This window comes from Carcharhinus amblyrhynchos, unplaced genomic scaffold (genome assembly GCF_965287045.1).
Source record: "Carcharhinus amblyrhynchos unplaced genomic scaffold, sCarAmb.v2.hapA scaffold_38, whole genome shotgun sequence".
Lineage (NCBI taxonomy): Eukaryota > Metazoa > Chordata > Chondrichthyes > Carcharhiniformes > Carcharhinidae > Carcharhinus > Carcharhinus amblyrhynchos.
The window spans coordinates 1,069,859-1,096,349 of record NW_027649779.1 but is presented as its reverse complement, the minus strand read 5'-3'; the positions used below and the strand labels follow the sequence as shown (position 1 = coordinate 1,096,349).

Genomic DNA, 26,491 nt, shown 5'->3' with positions numbered 1-26,491 from the left:
GACTTTTGCTCTTGCTTTGTCCATTGTGCTTTTCCAGTCCCACTCTTTCCCATTCACTCCTGCTCTGTGTCTCGATATCTCTGTTTCTATCTGTCTCTGGCTATTTCCTTCTGCATCACTTTTTGTCTCCCGTTCCCCCCCCCCCCCGCCCGCCCCCTTGTCTCCCTCTCGTATTACAAACTCCAATCTGTCTTCCTCTAGCTCCCTTTCTCATTCCCTGTATATCTCTTTCGCCATTTTCCTCATAATTTCTGTCTTTCTCATTCCCTGTTTATCTCTCTCGCCATTTTCCTCACTATTTCTGTCTTTCACATTCTGTGAGGCTCTGTCTTTGTTTCTCTTCTATCTCTCTGTCTCCCTGTTTATTTTCCTGTACCTGTTAGAAACTCTTTCAAATTCTTTGCTCTCCAAGTCTTTGTGTCTTTCCCTCTCTCTGCCACTCTCTGTCTAATAATCTCAATGTTGCCAACATTGCCACTCTATCTATCTGTCACCCTTTCTATCTCTGTGAGGCTGTTTGGTGATTTACAGTTTGAATGCCCAATAGGAAGAATCAGAGGTCTTGTTGTTGTCATTTCCTCTCAGGCTGTATTGAGTTGAAAAATTGCAGTAAGGGGATATTTCAGTAGATTTTTTAGCTGCTGCCTGAACTGAGTTTGTGTCACAGCATAAATAGCAGTATTTGTACAGCAACTTGTGAGTTGCAGCATGAAGCCCAATTCCATAACATAAAAGTCTAATCTAAAATTCAACCCCAAATCATACATGCGATTCCATACTGAATAAACCATGAATGTTGACCATAAGATAATGAAATTGGCTGAGATAACAAATAGGAAAATGATGGATTTCCTTCGACTCTCCAACTCTGGGTCTCTGGGATTCTCACTGCTGCGGTGAGCCCGGAGTCTCCTGCGGGCTCTGCTGCTCACTAAAATGTGTCTGACGGTGAGAGCATTCAGCAGCAGAATCAGGACGAATGGGACACACGGGTTTAGAATGTAATGGAGCAATTCGATTGTTCCCCAGGCCAGAGAATCTATGGTATCGCCTGTGAAATCACAAAACCAGGGGAAGTTCCCCAGCCGATATGTATTTAATAACATAAAATACCAGAAAACATTCTTTAAACAGCTCAGCACTGTCACTGTTCCCAGAACCACAGCCGCCGATTTCTCAGTGCAATATTTACTTCTCAGCTTGGAGCAGCAAATGGCCACAAATCGATCAAAGGTGAAAGTGACGGTGAACCAGACAGAACAGTCAGTGGCTGCATAAAGCAGGGCAGCGTGGATGTTACACACGGGGAACGACAGCAGGAAATAAAAGTGTTCCCAATAAACAATGGGAATGTGTCTCAATATCAGGTCGAGGATAATGACCAGCAGATCCCCCGCTGACATGGCCACCAGGTAACGAGTGACACATTTGGACAGACCACAGTTTCTGCTCGTCAACGTCACAATTGTGATTATGTTCACTGTCAGGAAGGAAATACAGAATAAAATTACATATGATTCAATGGAAGGAATTACCATTTAGACTTACGATGGTTTTTTTTTTATTAAAAGTACATTATCAGACCAATTGGAATACATTTTTTTAAGCCAGCACGTCTTTTGGAATGTGAGGGGAAAGTAGAGCATCTGGAGTAAACCTGTACAGACACAGAGAGAATGTATAAACTCAACACAGACAATGACCCAAAACTGGAACTGAACCCAGGTTCCTGATGCTGTGAGACAGCAGTACTAACCACTATGCCACCGTACTGCTCCTTGGCAGAGACACAAAGTTAACATTTGGGCGAGAGCTTTCCAGGGAGTCCTCAACAGTATCCCTCACTCAGCTACAGGTAAATATCCCCTCTGCCTGTGAAGGATTTGGAGGGTAAGAAGGATGAGGAACTCTAACAGAAGATGTCAGGGGGACTAATATCTTGGCGGAAAGACTGGCTAAGGCTACCGGGGGGACTTTAAACTAGAAAGGATGGGGGGAGGGAATTGCGATGGGGAAACTGGGACAGAGGAGGTTCGCTCCCAGGTAGGGGAGGACCGCAGGCAGTATGGGAGGGAGGTTAGACAGGGGGTGGAGAAGGGAAATGCCCAGACTGAGGGGCTGAAGTGTATATATTTTAATGCAGGGAGTGTAGTGAATAAGGTAGATGAGTTTAGGGCGTGGATTGCTGCTTGGGAATGTGATGTGGTGGCCATTACGGAGACTTGGATGTCTCAGGGACAGGACTGGGTACTTCAGGTGCCAGGTTTCAGATGCTTCAGGAAGGACAGGGAGGATGGTAGAAGAGGTGGTGGAGTGGCACTGTTGATCAGGGACAGTGTCATGGCTGCAGAGAAAGAGGATGCCGTGGACGGACTATCTACAGAGTCTCTGTGGGTGGAAGTTACGAACAGCAAAGGGTCGAAAACTTTGCTGGGTGTATTCTATAGGCCGCCCAATAGTGACAGGGAAGTTGAAGTGCAGATAGGGAAACAGATTCTGGAGAGATGTATTAATAACAGAGTTGTCGTGATGGAAGACTTCAATTTCCCAAACATCGACTGGAATATCCCTAGGGTAAGGGGTTTGGATGGGGAGGAGTTTGTTAGGTGTGTTCAGGAAGGTTTCCTGACACAGTATGTGGATAAGCCTACGAGGGGAGAGGCTGTACTTGACCTGGTACTGGCGAATGAACCAGGGCAGGTGATGGATCTCTCGGTAGGATAGCATCTTGGGAATGGTGACCATAATTCTATCTCCTTCACAATTGCATTGGAACGAGATAGGATCAGGCAGGCTAGGAAGGTGTTTGTCTGGAGTAAGGGGAGATACGAAGAAGTCAGGAAGTTACTTGGACAAATAAACTGGAAGGAGGCGTTCTTAGGGAAAAGTACCGAAGGAAGGTGGCGGATATTCAAGGAATGTTTGTCTGGAGCTATGCATGACAACGTTCCGATGAGACAAGGGGGTTTTGGTAGGTCGCGGGAACTGTGGTGCACGAAGGCTGTGTTGATCCTAGTCAGGAGGAAAGGGAAGGTGTACAAAAGGTTCAGGGAACTAGGAGAGGTTAAGGATTTTGAAGAGTATAAGGACTGTAGAAAGGAGCTTAAAAGGGAAATTAGGAGAGCCAGAAGGGGTCATGAGAAGACCTTGGCGGGAAAGATTAAGGAGAATCCCAAGGCCTTCTATAAATATGTGAAAGGTAAAAGGATGAGAAGAGAAGGGATAGGACCTATAAAAGGTGAAGGGGGAAAGGTCTGTGTGGAACCAGAAGAAATGGCAGAGGTGCTTAATGAGTACTTTGCCTCAGTATTCACGGTGGAAGCTGATCTGGGAGATTTTGCTACGGATTTGCAGCAGATGGAAAACATTGAGTTTGTGGATATTAAGGTGCAGGATGTGTTAGAACTTTTGAATTCTATCAAGATAGATAAGTCACCGGGACCAGATGGGATATACCCCAGGATACTGTGGGAGGCGAGGGAAGTGATTGCAGAGCCCCTGGCGATGATCTTTGCGTCGTCAATGGAGACGGGAGAGGTTCTGGAAAACCCAGCCTGCAGGTGCAGCAGGTGGTCAGGAAGGCGAATGGGATGCTGGCCTTCATAGCGAGGGGGATTGAATATAAAAGTAGGGAGGTCTTGCTGCAGCTGTATAGGGCATTGGTGAGGCCGCAGCTGGAGTACTGTGTGCAGTTTTGGGCGCCGCACCTGCGCAAGGATATTTTGGCCTTGGAGGGAGTGCAGAGGAGGTTTACTAGGCTGATACCGGAGTTGAGGGGGTTGAGCTATGAGGAGAGGCTGAATAAACTAGGCTTGTACTCGTTAGAGTTTAGAAGAATGAGGGGAGATCTCATTGAGACGTATAAGATGATGAATGGGATGGATAGGATAGAGGCGGAAAGACTCTTCCCGCTCAAAAAAGACAGTAGGACTAGGGGGCACAGCCTCAAGATAAAGGGGGGGCGGTTCAGAACGGAGTTGAGGAGGAACTTCTTCACTCAAAGGGTGGTGAATCTCTGGAATTCTCTGCCCGTTGAAGTGGTGGAGGCTGCCTCGCTAAATATTTTTAAGAAGCGGGTTGATGGGTTTTTGATAAGAGAGGGGATTAAGGGTTATGGGGAGAGGGCGGGAAAGTGGAACTGAGCCACGACAGATCAGCCACGACAGATCAGCCATGATCTTATTGAATGGCGGGGCAGGCTCGAAGGGCCAGATGGCCTACTCCTGCTCCTATTTCTTATGTTCTTATGTTCTTATTGGAGGATTGCGGATGTAGTCCCTATTTTCAAGAAAGGGAACAGAGATAAAGACAAAGAACAAAGAACAAAGAACAACACAGCACGGGAAACAGGCCCTTCGGCCCAACGAGCCCGCGCCGCCGTCCTACTATCTCAGTGACCTATTCATGATTTTAGTCTACGCCTAACGTGCGAGGATCAGGGAGGTCCAATTTAGGGACAATTTTAGTACCCAATCAATCAGCCTAAAAGCACATCTTTGGGGGATGTGGGAGGAAACCGGAGCACCCGGAGGAAACCCACGCAACCACGGGGAGAACGTGCAAACTCCCACAGACACAGGCCCAAATCCATGTGTCCGCACAGCAACAGAGATAGTCTCTGAGCTGGCATGTTGCCCTCGAGATGGTCCAGTTTAAGCACACTAACGACATGAAGCAATAGGCAACTCCCGAAGCAACATCCAAGAGCAGCCCACTACAACCTGCCGCCTGCATGCCCCTTGCTGGACTTAAATGCCTGTGGAGACAAAAAAATTCATTATTAAACAGGCTAAGACTAACATTCCTGAGGCAAAACGTATTCCCAAGCCTACAATGTTCAGTAAGGCCTACTATATCCCCCTATATGTAGCCCGCTCATATGGCTGTCTAAGTGACTCTTAAACAACCCTAGCGTGCCTGCTTCCACCACCTTACTCGGCAGTGCATTCCACACCCCCACTACCCTTTGCGTGAAAAACTGCCCTCTAATATTTGTCTTATACCTAGCCCCCCTCACCCTAAGCCCGTGACCCCTCGTTCTATCCATTTCTTGTAGCGGAAAAAGCTTACCACCATTTACTCTATCTATCCCCTTCATAATCTTATAAACCTCTATTAGATCCCCCCTCAGCCGACGTCTCTCAAGGGAAAACAGCCCAAGTTCATCCAATCTTTCCTCGTAAGACAGCCCTTCCATACCAGGCAACATCCTGGTAAATCTCCTCTGCACTCTCTCCAGGATCTCTACATCCTTCCGGTAGTACGGCGACCAGAACTGGACGCAGTACTCCAAGTGAGGCCTAACCAACGTTCTATACAACTGCAACATCAGACTCCTACTCTTATATTCTATACCTCTTCCTATGAAGGCTAACATACCATACGCTTTCCTCATCACATTCTGCACCTGTACCGACACCTTCAGGGACTTATGCACTTGCACCCCCAGGTCTCTCTGCGTATCTATACTCCGGATAGTTCTACCTTTTATCGTATAACTCCCCTCCACATTATTCCGGCCAAAGTGCATCACCTCGCATTTCTCCGGATTAAATTCCATTTGCCATCTATCTGCCCAATCTACCAGCCTGTCTATGTCCTGTTGCATTGCCAGGCACTGCTCCTCAGTACACGCCAATCCAACCATCTTGGTGTCATCAGCAAATTTGCTGATCACACCACCTACCCCCTCTTCCAAGTCATTAATATATAATTAATAGATAGCCCGAGAAATTACCGACCGGTGAGTCTGACCTCAGTGGTTGGTAAGCTGATGGAGAGGCTTCTGAGGGACAAGATTTACGAGCATTTGGAGAGGTTTGACATGATCAGGAATAGTCAGCATGGATTTGTCAAGGGCAGGTCGTGCCTTACAAGCCTAGTTGAGTTCTTCGATAATGTGACTGAACACATTGACAAAGGAAGTGCCGTGGACGTGGTGTACATGGACTTCAGCAAGGCGTTTGATAAGGTCCCCCATGCAAGACTTCTTGAGAAGGTGAGAGGGCATGGGATCCAAGGGCCTTTGGCCTTGTGGATCCAGAACTGGCTTGCCTGCAGAAGGCAGAGAGTGGTTGTGGATGGGTCTTTTTCTGAATGGAGGTCAGTCACCAGTGGAGTGCCCCAGGGATCTGTTCTAGGACCCTTGCTGTTTGTCATTTTCATAAATGACCTGGATGAGGAAGTGGAGGGATGGGTAAGTAAGTTCGCTGATGACACGAAGGTCGGTGATGTTGTGGATGGTCTGGAAGGATGTCAAAAGTTGCAGCAGGACATAAATAAGATGCAGGACTGGGCGGAGAAGTGGCAGATGGACTTCAACGCGGATAAATGCGTAGTCGTCCATTTTGGCAGAACCAACGGGATGGACGAGTACACTATCAAGGGCAGGAGTCTTAGTAGTGTTGAAGAGCAGAAGGATCTTGGGGTCCGGGTCCACAGGACTCTTCAATCGGCCTCGCAGGTGGAAGAGTTGGTCAAGAAGGCGTATGGTGTACTGGCCTTCATTAATCGAGGGATTGAGTTTAGGAGTCGGGAGGTAATGCTGCAACTTTATAAGACCCTTGTCAGGCCTCATTTAGAGTACTGTGCGCAGTTGTGGTCGCCTCACTATAGGAAAGACGTAGAAGCTATTGAAAGGGTACAGAGGAGATTTACAAGGATGTTGCCTCGACTGGGAGGCATGCCTTATGAAGTGAGGTTGAGGGAGCTGGGTCTCTTTTCCCTGGAGAGACGAAGGTTGTGAGGCGACCTGATAGAGGTTTATAAAATGTTGAGAGGAATGGATAGGGTGGATTCTCAGAGGCTATTTCCCCGGGTTGAAATGGTCGCTACGAGAGGACACAGATTTAAGGTGCGGGGAGGAAAGTACAGAAGTGATGTTAGGGGTAAGTTTTTCACTCAGAGGGTGGTGAGTGAGTGGAATCGGCTGCCGTCAGTGGTGGTGGAGGCGAACTCGCTGGGGTCTTTTAAAAGATTTCTGGATGAGTATATGGGGTTTTATGGGATTGGGGGTTACAGATAGGTGTTGACGTGATCGGCGCAACTCGTGGGCCGAAGGGCCTGTTTGTGCTGTAGTGTTCTATGTTCTATGTTCTATTTGGAGTGGAGTCCTGTAGGTGGTAATCTGTTGTCTCTCAGACAGCTCACTGACAACTCCCGCAACAGAGCTGGTACCAAACAGTGTTGGTTTGACCCTTTCCTCTGGACAATACTAACAGTTGGCAGAGGGAGATCCTGATGCCCTGAAGCACAGAATCTCTATTAGATTTACATCTCCATGAGTCCTCCCTTGGCAGGAATGTTGTCAATATATGCACCAGGTAAAAACTCAAACAAAGGCCAGTAGCAAAGGAAAAGCCAAGCAAGCTGCCTAATGACTCTCATCCTGTTACTCCGACATCCAATATTATGAAATGCATGAAAAGGTTAGTCATGGCATGAATCAGTTCCGGCTTCCCAGATTTCCTGGATCCACTACGGTTCACTACATCCACAACCGGTCCAAAACCCCATCTCTCTGACACTACAGTCAACCCTGTAACACCGACTCATGTTTTTCGACGACAGCTCAGCCATTAACACCATGATTCCTATGCATGTGTCTGTGTGTATGTGTGTGTGTGTGTGTGTGTGTGTGTATGTGTGGGCGTGTTGTGTGTGAGCACCAGAGTACCTGATGAGTGCTCCTAAGTGTGTGTTATTCCGGAGGCTTACTACAATTTTGGCTTCTGAATTTGTGTGTGAGTGGGAGTAAGTGTCTAAATCTGATTGCTTCTATCAGTAAATGTTTCTATTAATACATGTATATTTGCGTTTCTGTGACTCCAGGAAAGTTTGTGGTGGTACAGGGGACAGTGTTGTTGCCTCATAGCACTAGGCTCCCTGGTTCAATTTCAGGCTTGCCTACTGTGTGTGCAGAGTCTACTCGTTCTCTCTGTGTCTGCGTGTGGTTCCTCCAGGTGCTCCGGTTTCCTCCCAAGATCTGAAAGTTGTGCTGGTTTGATGCATTGGCCGGGCTAAATTCTCCCTCAGTGTACCTGAACAGGGGCCGGAGTGTGGCAACTCGGGGCTTTTTATAGCAACTTCATTGCAGTGTTAATGTTTGCATACTTGTGACATTGATGAATGAATTTCAATACGAAACATGTTTTCACTTGAGATCCTGCTGTGCAAACATGATCAATAAAATGCATTCTGCAGCATGGTGACTGGGTGGGCAATTGGCAGTGAGCTGGCGTTACATGTAGATGGTAAAAAACGATTCTGCTTTATATTTTTCTCACAAAGGATTATTGTTAGGTCACATGTCTATGGATAGTCACAGCACACAGAAGACACCCTAGCCCATAGGCCCTGAGACAATTGTCAGCGGCTGAAAGAATTAATAACAGGATATAGTGATTCAACAGAAACAACAAGAGCAGCAAACCCAGTACAGTAAATGACAAGGAAATCAATACAGTTAAACAGCCTTTCTAGAATTAGGAACTGGGGACAGAAATTTACAGCCTCACTTTTCCGAAAACTGCAAAATCCTACCCGTGTTCAACAGACCTTCCCATGCTCTGACCCTTGCCTGCTCCGATTCCAGTGGCAGTCGGACTGGTACAATTCCAGACAGGGACTTACCCGGAACTCCAACAATCGCCAAGATGGGATAGTAAACGTACTGAATCACCTTCAGTAGACTTTCAATCCGATAAGCTGATGGCATCCTCCAATCATCTAAGGTAAATATAGAAATCCAATAGTATAAACTGTTGTCGATGACTGGAAGCTTCCAATCCATTGTTCCCAGATTCTGATCCATTGTTGGAATACTCTGGGTCATTGTCCCCAGATTCTGATCCACTGTTGGAACATTCTGGGCCATTGCTCCCAGATTCTGATCTCTCCTCTCGCTCCCTCTCTCTCCACAGCCGCTGATCGCTGTTAGTGTTGGAGTTGTCGCTCCCGCTGACTCAATGGGACAACACACTGAACGGAGTCCCTTATTATTAGAAGGGGGAAATCCCTCCAGGCACACTAATCAGATCCATGCAGACTCACATCAATTACAGTCACTAAACAAACAGCTTCACCTCACCCTGTTCAATCCAACACTTTTTACACGCAAAGAAGAGAATTTACAGCCTAGATGCGGCGTTGAAGTTCAGGGAAGTATGGGAAGTTGGAAATAATGGAGAGGCAGACATGACTGTGCAGAAGGAGGCCATATGGCCCAACGAGTCTGAACCGAGTCTCCGACAGACCATCCTACCCGCATTGGAATGATCATAGTATATGTTTCCTTTTAAGATCAATGTAAAGGTTTAAGTGTGGAGACCTGAACGCACCTCTCAATGCACAAATATTATTGGTTTCGAGATAATTTACTTTAGCATTAACATAAACTCATTTATATTATATCAGGATATGCCCGCAAATATTACCGTAAGGATAATATACATCATTGAACTTTTTGCCATTCATCGGCTCCAATAAATTCGTGACTTGATTTATTAAGCGCTAAAATCATTCATCTTTTTTTCAGGCTTTAGAGTAAGAACAAAGAAAATTACAGCACAGAAACAGGCCCGTTTGGCCCTCGAAGCCTGCACTGACCATGCTGCGTCGACTGAAGTAAAATCTTTCCCCTTCTAGGGTCCATATTCCTCCGTTCCCATGATGTTGTTGTCAAGACGCCTGTTAACAGTCACTACCGTATCCGCTTCCACTACTTCCCCCGGCAATGAGTTACAGGCACCCACAACCATTTTTGTAAAAAAAATCTGCCTCGTAATCTCCTTTAAACCTTGACCATCGCACCTTGAACCTGTGCCACCGAGTAAATGACTCTTCCACTCTGGGAAAAAAAAAGCTTCTGACTATCCACTCTGTCCACCCCTCTCATAATCGTGTAGACTTCTATCAGGTCACCCCTCAACCTCCGTCATTCCAGTGAGGTCAAATTACGTTTTTCCACCTCTTCTCCCAAGTCTCCAATCAATCCTGATCTTGTTGTATCCTCTTATGGTCCTAACCGTCATCTGCAAATCCACCAACTTTTGTATCATCCGCAAACTTGCAACCTTTCTGTCATACACAATGTTGCAAAGAGCAAAGTTCCCAGCTCTGATCCCTGAGGAGTGCCACTTGTCAAAACCATCATTCAGAACAAAAACAACCTCCCACTGCTACACTCTGTCTTCTTTGACCGAGCCAGTTTTGTATCAACCTTGCCAGCTCACCTCTGATCCCACGCGATTTCATGTTCTGCATTAGTCTGCTAAGAGGGATCTTGTTAAAGGCCTTACTCAAGTCCATGTAAATAACATCCACTACCTTAGCCTCATTAATCATCTTATTCGAAAACACTCGATCAAGCTAGTGAGACACAATTTCCCCTTCACAAAACCACGTTGCCTCTCACTAATACGTCAGCTTACTTCCAAATGGGAACAGATCCTTCTCGAAGAATCCTCTTCAATAACTTTCCTACCGTTGATGTAGGGCTCATGGCCTGCAATTAACTGGATTGTTCTTGCCACTTGAAGTATCGAGAGCAAAATCACTAGCGACTTCATTGTGGTGGCACAGTAGTTAATACTGTTGCCTCACAGTGCCAGGGGCCAGAGTTTGAGTGCTGGCCTTGTTCACTGTGTGGAGTTTGTGTGTCCTCCCCTGTGTCGTTATGGGTTTCCTCCAGGCGCTCCCGTTTCCTCCCACAGTCCAAAAGACCTGCTCGTTAGGGTGCATTTGCCATGCTAAATTCGCCATCAGTTTTGCCCGAACAGGCGCCAGAGTGTGGAGACACGTGGATTTCCACAGTAACTTCATTACAGTGTTAATATAAGCAGACTTGTGACATTACTAAAAAAACTAAACTCCTCGTCTCCATCCAAACCAAAGATATATTCCAATAACCTCAACATAAGTTAGGGAGGAAATGGCCTAGTGGTATTATCACTAGACTATTAATTGAAAAACTCACCTAATGTCTGGTGGATCATTGGGTCGAATCCCACTACAGCAGATGATGGAATTCGAACCGAAGGAGCGTTACAGTCTATTGCTCTCAGAATCTGAGGCATTGCTGTCTATTCTTCTCAGGTTTTTATCCAGTATTGGAACATTGTAGCCTATTGTTCTCAGATTCTGATCCAGAATTGTAACATTGCAGTCTATTGTTCTCCAGTGCTGCGGAATTTTTGTTATGAAGTTAAGTTGAATAGACTGGGGAATCCGCCGCCCTTTCCTATTCTGGCCTACACATTACTCCAAATCCTCATCACTATACTTATTTCATAATTATCCTGTAAAAGGGTTAAGCGAGCCATTGAGTTGATCGGTAACTAGACACAAGCTACAAATGCTGGCCCAGCCAACGACATCACGTCCATGAATGAATGAAAATAAAAATAATCATTCACATTGTGTTTGCTTTCTTATGGAAAATGGTGACACATCTGGTGTATTATTATTATTTAAAATGGGTTTTCTTTCATTATTAACCTTACCTAACCAGTGGTTTTGTGTGATGTCTCACAGCACCAGGGACCTGGGCTCGATTCCTGGCTTGGGTCACTATCTGTTCAGAGACGACATGTTCTTTCCGCGTCTGGGTGGGCTTCCCCCGGCTGTTACGATTTCCTCCCAAATTCCAGAGATGTGCGGGTTAGGTGGATTGGTCATGCAAAGTTGCCCCTTATTGTCAGGGGGATTAGCGAGGGTAAATGTGTGGGGTTATGGAGATAGGGCATGGGCTGGTTTGTGTTCAGTGCAGACTAGAATCGCCTCCATCTTCACTGAAGGATTCTATGATATTCCCTATGTTATTAAGGCAGGTGTGGTTCAGAACGAGAAAACTGAACAACCTTTACCCAAAGACAAGACATTGCACATATTACAAATGCCATCTCACAACAGGACATTTTGTGAAACTGAGGGAAATGGAGTGCATGTTTCATTTCGGTGGTCTTTTATTAGGAAGAATTCAGATATTTAGGTTTTTTCTAACCAGTGCAGAGTCAGGGAAAAGACAGAGGGAGAGGAAGAAAGAACAAATGGTCTTGTGATAAGAGGGAAGGCTGGAGTTTTTTTTATTTGACAAAGGGAATGATGCTAAGAGACAATAAGAAATCTCACAACACCTGGTTAATGTCCAAAAGGTTTATTCGGAATCACAAACTTTTGGAGCGTTGCTCCATCCTCAGGTGAGTGGGACCTGGACGAACAAACACAGCATATATATACTATAAACACACTCAGATGCAAATGCAAGTAAGTAGTTGGAATGCGAGTCTTTACAGGTAATTAAGTCTTTAGAGCCACAGAAAATGCAATTGTCGAGAGGATGACTCACAGGTTAAAGATGTATGAATTGTCTCAAGGCAGGATTGTTAACAAGATTTCACAAGCTCAGGCCAAATACTGAGAACGATATGCAGTATAGCAAGAACTCAACGTTGAGGCCGTCCTCGTGCAGAACTTGGCTATCAGTTTCTGTCCGGTGATTATGCATTGCTGTGTGTCTTGAAGGCCACCTTTGCAGGACACTGACCCAAAGATCGGAAGTTGAGCGGGCTTGACTGCTGACATTTTCTCCGATCAGCATTGCAGCGACCTCCTCAGAATTTAAACACAGGACATGACCGACACATTATCCTTCATCACCCAGTACTTTCACGGACCAGAAAAGCTATGAGATCTTCTTCGGAGCCTTCAACATGTCATCAATGAAGACGAACATCTGGTCAAGGCCTCCCCATACCCCTATCACTTGCCTTCAGGCAACCACACAACCTCAAGCAGACAATTGTTGCAGCACCGACCTAGCCTTCAGGAGAACAGCGGCCTCGACACCACACAACAACCTATGTCGGACGTACCGGATCATCGGCATGGATATCACCATCACAAATGAGGACACAATCCAGCAGGCACACGATACATACTCATGTGACTCGGCCTACGTGGTCTACCATATACACTGCAGGAAAGGATATCCCGAGGTGTGGTACATTGGTGAAACAATGCAGACGCTACGGCATTGTATAAATACATACCGCAGGACAATCACCAGGCAGGAGTGTCCCCTTCCTGTCAGAGAACAGGTCAGCAGTCAGGGGCAATTAACTTCTGACCATTGGGTCAGCGTTCTCCAAGGCAGCTTTCAAGACACATGACAACACCAAATCACTGAGCAGAGACCGATAGCCAAGTTCCACATGTGTGAGGATGGTTTCAACCCAGATCTTGGGTTCATGTCACATTACATTTAAACCCCAACATTTGGCCTGAGCTTGCAAAATTTTACTAATTGTCATGGTTTGAGGTAATGCATACTTCTTTAACCTGTGATTATCTCACCCTCCATTCGCATTTTCTGTAACTGTAAAGACTTGATTACCTGCAATTCTGTCGATCTCTATAGGCCCTGTTTGTGAACTCTCCATTCACCTGATGAAGGAGCAGTGCTCCAAAAGTTCGTGCTACCAGATACAGCTGTTGGACTGTAACTTGGTGTTGTGAGACTTGTTTCTGTGATGACTCCAGTCCAATGCCGGCATCTCTACTTCATGGCTATCACCAACAGCACAAACCATCGGTTCAAAGTGGAGAGGATCTTCAACGATATCACCCACATCTACACAGACATCATATTCCTACAAAATGCAAGATAGCAAACAAGGTCCCAAAAGGATACAGATCACGAACTCAGTCAACACGGCCTACAATACAGATTATGTCTAGAGACGTTGCTGTTGCATCTCTCTCACACTCCTCACCCACCTTGTACATTACTCTACAGCGGATGTCACAGCCTGGAAACAAAGATAGAGACAATATTGAAGGTGGCAGTGCAAGTGGAGAGTGTGGTGAAGAAAGCCTATGGTATGTTAGCCTTTATAGGAAGGGGTATAGAATATAAGAGCTGGAGTCTCATGTTGCAGTTGTACAGAACGTTGGTTAGGCCGCATTTGGAGTACTGCATCCAGTTCTGGTCGCCTTACTACCGGAAGGACATGGAGAATCCGGAGAGAGTGAGAACATAAGAACATAAGAAATAGGAGCAGGAGTAGGCCATCTAGCCCCTCGAGCCTGCCCCGCCATTCAATAAGATCTTGGCTGATCTGTCGTGGCTCAGTTCCACATTCCCGCCCTCTCCCCATAACCCTTAATCCCCTTGCCTATCAAAAACCTATCAACCCGCGTCTTAAAAATATTTAGCGAGGCAGCCTCCACCACTTCAACAGGCAGAGAATTCCAGAGATTCACCACCCTTTGAGTGAAGAAGTTCCTCCTCAACTCCGTTCTAAGTGCAGAGGAGGTTTACCAGGATGTTGCCTGGTATGGAAGGATTGGGGTATGAGGAAAGATTGAAGAAATTGGGGCTCTTTTCCCTTGAAAGACGGCGACTGAGGTGGGATCTAATAGATTATTATATAAGATTATGAAGGGTATAGATAGAGTAAACAGAGGTAAGCTATTTCCTATAATAGAGTCACGTAGGACAAGGGGCCACGGACTTAAGGTGAGGGGGGAGAGGTACAACACAGATATTAGAGGGAGGTTTTTCACACAGAGGGTAGTGGGTGTATGGAATGCTCTGCCAAGTAAGGTGGTGGAGGCAAACACGCTAGAGTCCTTTAAGAGAAACTTAGACAGGCACATGACGGAGTTGGAGATGGGTGGATATAGCAGATCCTTTTAAATAAGGGTCATTCGCATTGGGGCGTCCCTGGTAATGTAAATGGGTATAGTATGATAATAATGTATTTTCTCTTTTCATTCACAGGTTTAAATCGGTCCACCTCGTGTCCAACGAGGGGCATACACGCGATGGGTCGTACTGGGGCTGCTCTTGGTTGTTCGAGATTGGCCTAGTGCTTCATGTCGTTCGTGTGTGCCTAAACTGGACCAGATACTGGGCAAGACGACAGCTCAGTGACTATCACTGATTGTTGTGCAGACACATGGATTTGGGCCGGTGTCTGTGGGAGTTTGCATATTCTCCCTGTGCTTGCGTGGGTTTTCTCCGGGTGCTCCGGTTTCCTCCCACACCCCAAAGATGTGCTGTTAGACTGATTGGCAGAAATAAATCATCCCTAAATCAGTTTCCCTCAATCTTGGTGGCCATAAAACATTAGACAGGGGTCGTGGGTAGAGAGGTGGACTGGTGGTGTTGAGATGGCGGTGTGGGCTCGTTGGGCCGAAGGGCCTGTTTCCCGGGCTGATTTTGTTCTTTTTCTTTGTTCTTATTCTGAACTTGTGCTCAGGACACAGCAGACCAGAAAGTACAGGCCACCAAACAGACAAGACAACAAAACTACACCATCTGCATGGACAACAAGAAGATGAAACTTGAGAAACTAGACATTCCCACCAGCAGAAACCAAGCCTCCCCCGTACCACAGTGGAAAACAGTATCAATACAGTGAAGTCCATTGTCAACTTGCCGGACTACACCCTTCAACCAGATGAAATCGAAGTTCTCAGTCGAGGGCCCAATTTCTGCCCCACTAACAAAATGGACCCATTGGTCATGCGGCAGAAGGAGAGAAAAACATCAGTCGAATGAGGCTCAGGCAGCCCTTCGACAAGCCCCTTGAGGCGAACAGCCAACCCAATGAGACAACCAGATTATCACAGCTGATGAAAGAGCAGCCCTCCACAAGTTCACAATCACAAATAAAACTACTGGACTTTAAGCTGGTTTAGCAATCAAATATCTGTTTGACTGAAAAAGTCGTTTAGCAATCCCGCCTCTGATTGGCTGAGGCGGTCGCTCTACGTTCCAGTTTCTTACATGATGATGCGGTCAGTTATGGAATTAGTCTCTGATTGGTTGAGGTGTCTATTTAGCCAACTGGTCCCTCATTGGCCGAAGCAGTCCTTTAGCGATCTAATCTCTGATTGGCCGAGGTTGTCGTTTAGCATTCCCGTCTCTGATTGGCTCTGGCAGTTATTAGAAATCTAGTCTTTGATTGTCTGAGATGGTCAGTTATTGACACAGTCTATTATTGGCTGAGGAGGTCAGTTAATTATCCAGGGCTTACTTGATGTCACTCAGTTTTCTCTCTTCATTAAATTAGTAATTGCTGTAACCGGATATTTCACCGCGATTCTGATCTCCTCCCTGAACTTGGATTGAGTCACTGCATAAATAAATGTGTTTGTGCAGCAATTTAAATCCCGCAGGATAAATCCAACTGTTTGAAATGTATATTCAGGAATAGTGAGGTAAACTAATCCTCTCACATCTGCATAGAAAAATTTTACAACATAAACCGACCAGAGCAGAATGAATGCTCCGGATATGCTAAAGAGTAAAATCATTGACTTCCTTCTGCTCTTCATTTCGGGGTCTCTGCGATTACCTCCCTTAGTCTGAGCCTTCAGCCCCTTCCGCACTCGACTGCTCACTAAAATGTGACTGACTGTTAGAGCATTAATCAACAGGATTAAACTGAACGGGAGCAGTGGGGTTAAAACCTGATTAAACCAGTTAAAACCAATCCACCCAGGATCAGTCCAAGCGCTTGTCTTGGGAGTACAGCCCCACTTGGCATTGTCGATTATCAGTCGATGTTCATGTACAAAGTAGAAGGGAATGTTTTTCACAGAGAGCAGCATGCCAAATGTTGCCAGCACTACAGCTGCAGTTTTCCCAGTGCAATATTTAGTTTTCAAGTTTTGGCAACGAATGGCCACAAATCGGTCAAAAGAGAAAGTGACAGTGAACCAGACAGAACAGTCTGCAGCTGCAGTCTCCAGGACAGCTTTAACCCGACATACAGATGTGAGGGTCAGGAAATTCAGGGGGAAATAATAATAATTTATGTAGTTGAGAATGGGGTTTATGATGATGAACAGTAGATCCACCACTGCCATGGCCACCAGGTAGCGAGTGGTGCAGGTGGAGAGGCCACACTTTCCCCGACTCAGGATCACAATTCCCAGTAAATTAACTGTCAGAGAGAGAAAAAAAAAACAAGAAATAAGAACCTGAAAATTAGTGAGAAAAAATCTGAATATTTTTCCATGTCTGAACCGACAATAAGGAGAAGATTTCAACATCAATCCAATGGGCAGGAGTTCCCGATGTGGCGCAGTTGTTGGACGAGTTCAGTTAGAGATTAACATTGCAGACTGGTAAGTGCCAATGTAACACTGCTGGTTAATTGTGACAGGGGATCAGAAAGACATGAATTACACATCTATCAACGTAAATGGAGCAAATCTGCAAATTCTGATCAGGCAGATATTACTGAGAGGTTCGATTTCTCATCTGATCTGTTTTACAGGGTTAGCTGACGGATTTCCTAATTGAACCCGAAATGGACAGAAGTATGTCAGAGATTGGCAATATAATCTGCCATCCATTCCTGCACCCAATTGTCAAAGACCCAAGAAGATTGAACACTTTTCTCGACAGGTCAACTGATGGATTTTGATGTCACTTCAGTATTGCTCGTTCCCTTCCCAAATCTCTTCCTCATTCTGTTTCTTTTTTCTCCCAGCTTTTTATGATTGTAGTTTCCAGATGCCTTGTTCTGTTTTTCTTTCTTTCCATTATTCTCTCCCTTTCTCCACACATCCCCCATTTATTTCCTAATCTGACTCTTGCCATCTTATTCCTTTCCCTTTGCAGTTTTCTTCCCAGATCTCCAGGTTTCTCTCCCATCCAATCTCTTTCCATTCTTAACTTTCAATCTAGCTTTCACCCCTTATTTATCCATTTCCCTGCAATATCTCTCTCTCCCACTGTTTAATGTTGAGTCAAAAAAGAGGAGGAGGCTATTTGGCCCTTCGAGCCTGCTCCACCATTCATCACAATCATGGATGATCGTCCAACTCAAAAGCCCAATGCTACTTTCTTCCCATATCTTTTCATCCCGCTCAGCCCAAATGCTGTGTCTAGTCTCCTTTTGAATGCACTCCACATTTTGAAATCAACTACTTCCTGGGGCAATAAAATTCACAATCTTACCACTCTTTGGGTGAAGAAATGACTTCTCATCCCTGTCTTTAATGGTCTACCCTGTTTCCTCAGGCTGATGTCCCTGGGTCTGGACAGTCCCACCATCGGGAACATCTGTTCTCAGCCTGTTAGAATTTTATGAGTCTGTATGAAATCCCCCTCATTCATCTGAATTTCAGCGAAAACGATCCTAATCTAACCAATCTCTCCTCATATATCAGTTCCACCACCCCAGGAATCGGGCTAATAAACCGTTGCTGCACTCCCTCGAGAGCAAGAACATCCTTCCTCTGAAAAGGAGACAAAAGCTGCACGCAATATTATAATTGTGGCCTCACCAACCCACATTGTAACCAAATTCCTGTTCCTGTACTTCGAAGCTTCTCACCGTGAAGGCCCACATTTGCCTTCTAAACAGTTTGCTGCAAATGCATGTTTGCTTTCAGCACTGGTGCACAAGGATAACCAGGTCTCGCTGCCCCCTCATCTTTCCCAATTTGCTGCCACTCAGGTAGTAATCTGCCTTCATGTTTTTACTTCCAAAGTGAATAATCTCACATTTATCCAAACTATACTGCATCTGTCATTCATTTACCCACTCACCCAACCTGTCCAGATCATGCTAATGGATTTCTGCATCCTCGTCACTCTTCTCCCTTCCACCCCATTTGGTATCAACTGCAAACTTTGAGATGTTATATTTTGTTCACTTGTCAAGTCAGTAATATATGTTGTGAATAGCCAGGGCCTCAGCACGGATCCCTCTAGCACGACACTACCTTACTGCCTGACAATTTGAAAAGAACCAATTCATTCCTACTCTTTGTTTCATCATTGCCAAGCAGTTGTCTAACCATCTCAATCCAATTCACAATCTATTTAATTTAATCCTGAACGATAATGTCTTATCGGGGACTTTGACAAACGTTTTCTGAAAGCGTTTGGACTGGCTCCCCCTTGTCAGTTCTACTCACGATACATTTAAGGGCGTTTCTCCCCATCTCTCTCTATCTGTCTCAAAAATTTCTCTCTCTCGCACGCCCTCTATCCCATTCCTGTTCATCTCCCCCAGCATCTTTCTCTCTCTCTCTCTCTCTCTCCCTCACGCAGTATGGCAACACACTGTGTCAATTCCTTTGGTAGATTGTTTCGAAATAAGGTCCCCTGTGCCTAATAATGTGTTAGTTTGTTTATTTATTTATACATTCCTTGCTGTCTGTCAATCCCAGAGGGCTGTTGCGGATGCTTTTCTCCAGAGGCAGACAATTGGGCAACCTGGAGAGCCCAGATACTGTGTCACTTCTCAGCCCCTCGCAGCAATGTGATTTGCGGTTATTGGCAAAGATGGTCAGAAATATTGCATCGCTTCGTTGAAAACAGAGTGCGTGAGAGGCAGGGAAAGTTGCAGAGATACAGACAGCAAGAAGTACGTAGAAGGAGGATAAAAGAAGAGGTAGTGGGTTGGTTGGTGCGGGGATCACGACCTGGATAAGAACATCCATCTTCACAATTACAGAGAGTGAGCGGAAGGTGAAAAAGGAAGAATGTAGGTGAAACAGAAAGAGGTGGAAGCCAAATTTCAAAACAGAGAAAGGAGGAGGAAGGTGAGGGAGAAAGTGAAAGAGAGGCAATATGTGAAGGTCTCCAGGAAGTGCACACAATACCATAGTTGTGGCCTCAGTCATGTTCTATACAGCTCAACATGACTTCCCCGCTTTTGTAATCTATGTCGTGAGTGATAATGGTAAGTGTTCCATACTTTTTCACTACCCAACTAAAATGCCCGTCTGCTTTCAGAGACCCATGTCAAGGTTCCTTTGTTCCACTGAACTTCCTTGTATCCTACCATACCTTTTGTACTTCCTTGTTAAATTACTCCTTCCAAATTGTATCATCTCAGGCCTTTCAGAGTGAAAAACCATCTGCCACTGATTTGCATATTTGACCATTCCATCTACAGGGTATACTCGCTGGATGCAACTCCAATCACACCCTTTCAGATAGTCTGAACTTGTGGAAAAAAGTCCTGAGAGAGGGATTTTAGAAGTGTCAGGAAGGAATCTGCAGCCCCATCCCAAACTGAGAGAGGGAGTTGAGTAGCTTCTGGATACTGAGAGTGGGACAGGAGATGGGGGTGGGGGAGGACGAACATTTTATTCAGTTTTAGAAGATTCTGTTTGGAGATCTCTATCTTTTTTTTCCATTTCAATTTTCTGCCTGATTTGAAGGAATGGGAGAAATGGGACAGTAAGGAGACAAAAAACAGAGAGGTATAGAACGATAGAATCACACAGCGCAGGAGCACTTTGCCCAAATGTGTCTGCACCTGCACGCGATAAACAGTTAAAGTCACATTTAACCCCATCTGCCAGCACTTGGCCCATAGCACGCAAGTGTGAAGTGTTCATCCAGATAATTTTTTTAAAGTTTGCGAATCAAATCACTTCTACCAATCTCCAATGCAGGGCATTCGGTACTGTCATTACCTACTGGGTTAAAAAAAAAATCTTCACAACCCTCCTTACCCTCACCTTAAACCTTGTATCCTGTGACTGACCATTCAACTAAGGGGAACGACTCTTCCTTCTTCACTCTGTCCCTCTCTTCCACAATGTTGGATAACACGATCAGATTGCACCTCAGTCATTTCTGTTCCAACAAAAACAACCTAAGCCTATCCAATTTTTTTAAAATAACATTGATATTCCATACCAGGCAGCATCCTGGTGAATCTCCTCTGCATATGAACATGAGAGATAGGAGCAGGCGTAGGCCATCTGGACTCTTGAGCCTGCTCCGCCATTCAATAAGATCATGGTTGATCTTTTCATGGACTCAGCTCCACTCACCCAACCTCTCACCATAATCCTTAATTCCTTTCCTGTTCAGATATGTATCTATCCTTGCCTTAAAAACATACAACGAGGTAGCCTCAATGGCTTCACTGGGCAGGGAATGTTACAGATTCACAAACCTGTGTGTGAGAAGTTCCTCCTCAACTCAGTCCTAAATCTGCTTCATCTTATTTTGAGGCTACGCCCCTACTTCTAGTTTCACCCGCCAGTGGAAACAACTTCCCATCTTATCTATTCCCTTCATATTCCTATATGTCTCTGTAAGATCACCTCTCATTCTTCGGAATTCCAATTAGTTTATCCTCAGTCTCTCCTCAGAAGCCAACACTCTCAACTCTGCAATTCACCGAGCGAATTTCCTCTGCACCTTCTCCAGAGCCAGTATATCCTTTGCCAGTACATCCACCTCGTGCAATCACATCCGTCCGAAAAAAGTAGCGACCAGAAGTGCACACAATACCATAGTTGTGGCCTCAGTCATGTTCTATACAGCTCAACATGACTTCGCCGCTTTTGTAATCTATGTCGTGAGTGATAATGGTAAGTGTTCCATACTTTTTCACTACCCAACTAAAATGCCCGTCTGCTTTCAGAGACCAATGTCAAGGTTCCTTTTTTCCACTGAACTTCCTTGTATCCTACCATACCTTTTGTACTTCCTTGTTAAATTACTCCTTCCAAATTGTATCATCTCAGGCCTTTCAGAGTGAAAAACCATCTGCCACTGATTTGCATATTTGACCATTCCATCTACATCTTTTTGTAGCCCAATGCTCCACGCGCTGTCTTCAGCATCCTTCCGTTTTTGGTGTATTCAGCAAAATTATTAATCATACCCCCGACAGAGTCATCAATGTGATATTTGCATTAATTCCGAATAATAGGGGGCCAACACAGATCTCCACTTTACACCACTGGATGCTGGCTTGGAGTTACTAAAACAACTTTTTATCATCAGCCTCTGCTTCGACAACTGAGTCAATTTTGAATGCATTTTATCAAATTACTCTGTATCCCATGTGAATTAACATTTTTTACACGTCTCCCACGTAGGACCTTGCCAATGCTTTGCTGAAATTCACACGGACCAGTTAGTTTCTTCTGGCATCTTACTGAACATACATACTGGCCTACAATGCAACGCTGACCACACTTGATCAAAAATAGTTACAGATTCAATGACATCCTTCCGAAAAAGTAGCGACCAGAAGTGCACATGTCACTATAGCCATGGCCTCACTAATGTTCTATACACAGAACATTGCAGGCATATAATGTCATAAATAGCTGGATACTTAGATCAGATGTTCCACTCTGCTGAAAGAACCACAAACAGTACAATTCGACATTGACAAATAGACCGGGTAATATTTATTCACTGGTGTCAGATATTCCACATGCAAAATTTGAATTTATTCTTATTTCTGTAAAATTCAGTGATTACCTTCACTGAGATTCAATCTCTAAATGTACAAAATAAAATTAAGTACAATAATTTCATTCATCAGTGAAATGGTGAGTTTTATTTGTTCATGACAATAATTGAAATCATAGACATAATACAAGAAGTTTAATATCAATAAATTCCATCATGCACCTGGAGTATGTATAGCAGTGAACAGAAGATTAGCATGGGACATTTTCGTTCAGAATTTAAACACAGATTGACACGACTTGGTTATAGTTACTTACCAGGAACGCCAGTAATGGCAATGATTGGGTAGATGATTTTCAAAGCTTTCTGAACTGGATAAAGCATTCTCAATGTGTAGTAATGAGTCCCTTTGTATTGCTCGCAATCCCTCTGTCTTAAACTGTGAGGTTTTCCATTCCCAAAGCCTTTAATTTATACACTATAGAAGCACCTGAGGGACATTGAGGTAGAGCAATTTTTTTTTAACACATGAACAAACAGATTACAACATTCAGTTCAGTGATGGAAAATATTTATTTGTTAATTGACTGACCTCGTTCAAAACACTGGATTCCATTGATCACATTGTTCAACGAATAATGAGTGGAAATACACTATCTACTCAAACGCCATCAGGCCCATTCGAGATCTCAGTTTGTTACAGTGATATCTGGACTGTGACCATTCAGTAACTAAGTTGCAACTGTTACCACGTCTCTCTCTGTGTGATGTTTAACTGTGGATATTCAGTTTAATGGCTTAAATGGGTTATGGGTGACCCTAAATTCCAAAATTCTACTAATCAATAATCTGGAAGTATTAAGGTGCAAAGAGAATTATTTTACCCCTAAATTTAATCCATCTGCTCAAACTGAGAAAACATTACGAAACAATGGGACATCACAAAAAATTCAGACAATGCAACAGATACAGACACATCACCTCAAAGTAAAAAAAAACAGATTTAACCATGTCAAGTAATACACAGGCTCCAGCTGACACTTGTGTCAACTCTCATCCACAACCTTATACAGGGAGAGAACCGGATGAAGATTATGAATGGATAGAACTGAGAGAAGGAATCTCTGAGAGATGGAAACGAAAAAGAGGAAGATTGATTGAAATATATAGGGAGAGGGAGTGTGGGAGAGAATCTGTGGGGATCAGATACTGTAAGAGGAATGGTGTCTATGTAAGTATCTTAAACTTGAGGGAATTCAGCTCCATCTTAAATAGAACACGGGACACACTAGAAGCCCTTCGGCCCACGATTATGTGCAACGTGTTGTCTAAATCCAAGATCAAGCTACCCCACTCTTTATCATACTGGTGTGCTTCATGTGCCTATCCAATAACCGCTTGAAAGTTCCTAAAGTGTCGACTCCACTATCACAGCAGATAGTGCATTCCACACCCCGACCACTCTCTGAGTAAAGAATCTATCTCGGACATCCCTCTTATATCCCCCACCATGAACCTTATAGTTATGCCCCCGCGTAACAGCTAAATCGACTCGAGGAAATAATGTCTGCACGTCAACTCTATCTATCCCCATCATCATCTTATAAACCTCTATTCAATCGCCTCTCATCCTCCTCCGCTCCAAAGAGAAAGGCCCCAGCTCCCTCCCCTCAACCTTTCCTCATAAGACCTACCCTCCAAACCAGGCAGCATCCTGGTAAATCTCTTCTGCACTCTCTCCAATGCTTCCACATCCTTCTTATAGTGAGGTGACCAGAACTGCACACAATATTCCAAGTGTAGTCTCACCAAGGTCCTGTATAGTTGCAGCATATAACCCCACGGCTCTTAAACTCAAACCCCCTGTTAATAAACGCCAACACACTATAAGCCTTCTTTATTGCTCTATCCACTTGAGTGTCAACCTTTATAGCTTTGTGGACATGAAACCCAAGATCTCTCTCTTCCTCCATATTCCTCAGGACTCTGCCATTGACTCCGTAATCCACATTCAAGTTTGGCCTACCAAAAGGACTCGGTGCAGTGCTCACATTAAATAACTGAGCTGCTGTATTGTGTTCTGTTTTGGGATACACAAATAGACATGATGTAAAGGCGTTGGCGAGAGAAATGGAGAAGAGGGTCCGACAGGAAATGGCAACTGGGATGAGAGAGATGGAGAGAGTGATGAGTGAAGAGGGAGTAAGATGTTGATGTATACAGATGAGGTAAGTCAGAGACACAGTTTAAATCAGAGATTTAAGGGTATAAGTGTTGAGAGGGTGAGAGACACAGGGATGCGTGGAGAAAAAAAAACTTTAATGGAGTGAGAGAAAGGGAGAGAGGAGGCAAGGGGCAGAGAGACGAGGCGAATGATGCAGATGCCAAATAATGGAAGGAGAGGCAGTTACCACATAATGGAAGGAGAGCTGGAGCAGACGGGGGGAATAGAGAGAGAGAGAGACAGAGAGAGTGAGTGAGGAGAGTCGGGCCAATGGAGGAAAAACGATCTGAGGGAGGCGGGACAGAGCCATGAAGGGAGAAATGCAACAAGGGAGGTGGGACAGAGAGACGGAAGTGGAAATGGCATGAAGGAGGAGGCACATGGAGATGGAGAGAGAGATTGAGTGAGACAGGAGGAATGGGAAAAGTATTTGGTGGATGATGGATCTGGGAAAAGGTGTATAGATATTTTGAGTCATATTGAGATCAAAAACGAGGAGATATTGAACGCGTACATTAACGCTCTTGTACATATATTAACTCAGAGCCAAAGTTTAATGCAGAGCACGAGATGATCATGCGCACGCAAACAAATGCAAAATCTTAAATACAAATGGTAGGTAAATGATGAAAGTAAAATTTAAACATGAATTTTAATGGACATGTCTACCAACAACTAGCCCAATGTACATTGCACCGAAAACACGTTGAGAAGCTGAATTAAGCTAGTGATCTTCTAACCATTACCACCACAAATAAGAAAAGATCAGAAATTACATCCCAGTTCTTAAACAGCAACATTCACAGTTTACAGATGAGTCACCATCTGTGAAAACAATCATTGATCAGTGAAGGTTCCTCAATATCAGTCACAATATTCTTCAATGAGGGATAGTGCCAAATTGATCAAAAATGAACTGATACTCAAGAAAACATCTTCAGTGTTTTCTGACATGGACTGTCCAAGGAATGTGCATAAAGATCAAGTGTGAACGTAGTTACGGAAATCGGTTACTGAGTGTCCTGAACTTAACAGTAGATACATATTGAAAATTAGACAAAGAGAATACATTAACAACTCATGAAGGAGAACGGGGAGATGAGAAATAACAACATGATTTCCTGGATAAATTAAGTAATCTAATTTCATTTCCTGGTCTCCAACCCCTAGACCCCACCGACCGCATCTGGATTGAAGACAATGACGATGATAACAGCAACATCTGGACAACAGCTTCCACATTCATCGTCCTGTTCTTCCTGAGCATTTTCTACAGCACTGCCGTCACTCTGGTGAAGGTGAGATGATTCAATTCACTCACATTTCAAACTGGCAGAATGGATTTGAAAAATCTCTCAATATTTCACTGATTAAACACTCTAACATTAATTTCCCGCATCATAAACATCTGCTTCACTATTGTCTCTTCCTTTTAATGATCAAATGATGGGTTGAACTTGGACGCTGAAGATTTCCCTCAGCTGATTATAAAGATCTCTGTACGGCTCAAATACAATATCAGCTCTCGGTGACTGTATCAGTAAAATTCTCCCAGCGTATCATTCTGAGTCTGTCACTGAGGCTACCTTAGATTTTATTTCAGTTTTCAGCGTAAAACGTATCAGGCATTTTTGTTATAATGTAATTATGGATAATAGTTTCCCCGTAGTTCAAATTTCATGTATAAATAAGAAACTTGTTTTATTTCTTATTCACATTTGTTAATTCCTCTTCCCATTAATGTCCTGTTTTCTATTTCTGGTGTATGTAACAAATGTCCAAATATTGACGGATTCCCTGTGCATGTGTTCTATTTTCAATGTAAATTTAGATCGTTATATTCACTTTTCTAACTTCTAAAAAAAAATCATTGTAAAATATTCTCTGAACTTTTAAAATAAACATTGAATAAAAATTTAACCATCTCTGGCTTGGCTTAATTCCGTTCTCTAAAACCCACCAATTCCGCTCCATTTCCCTATTATAAGGTCTCCCCCACTTTCCCAGACAGGCATATCCCTCCAGTCATGTCTTGGATCTGGTTGAACTCAAGGCTCTTCCGTGAAAGA

General features: G+C 44.3%; 1 protein-coding gene across 1 annotated transcript; it reads right to left on the bottom strand.

Annotated features, from left to right (window-relative positions):
• Positions 1 to 581: 581 nt before the first annotated feature.
• LOC145362361 (putative G-protein coupled receptor 139) lies at positions 582 to 11,075 on the bottom strand. The gene is made up of 3 exons (XM_080218424.1): positions 10,976 to 11,075; positions 8,632 to 8,727; positions 582 to 1,480 (listed from the first exon to the last, which is right to left on the bottom strand). The coding sequence occupies exons 1-3, from the start codon at positions 11,073 to 11,075 to the stop codon at positions 582 to 584; spliced, it is 1,095 nt and encodes a 364-aa protein (XP_080074550.1).
• Positions 11,076 to 26,491: the final 15,416 nt, after the last annotated feature.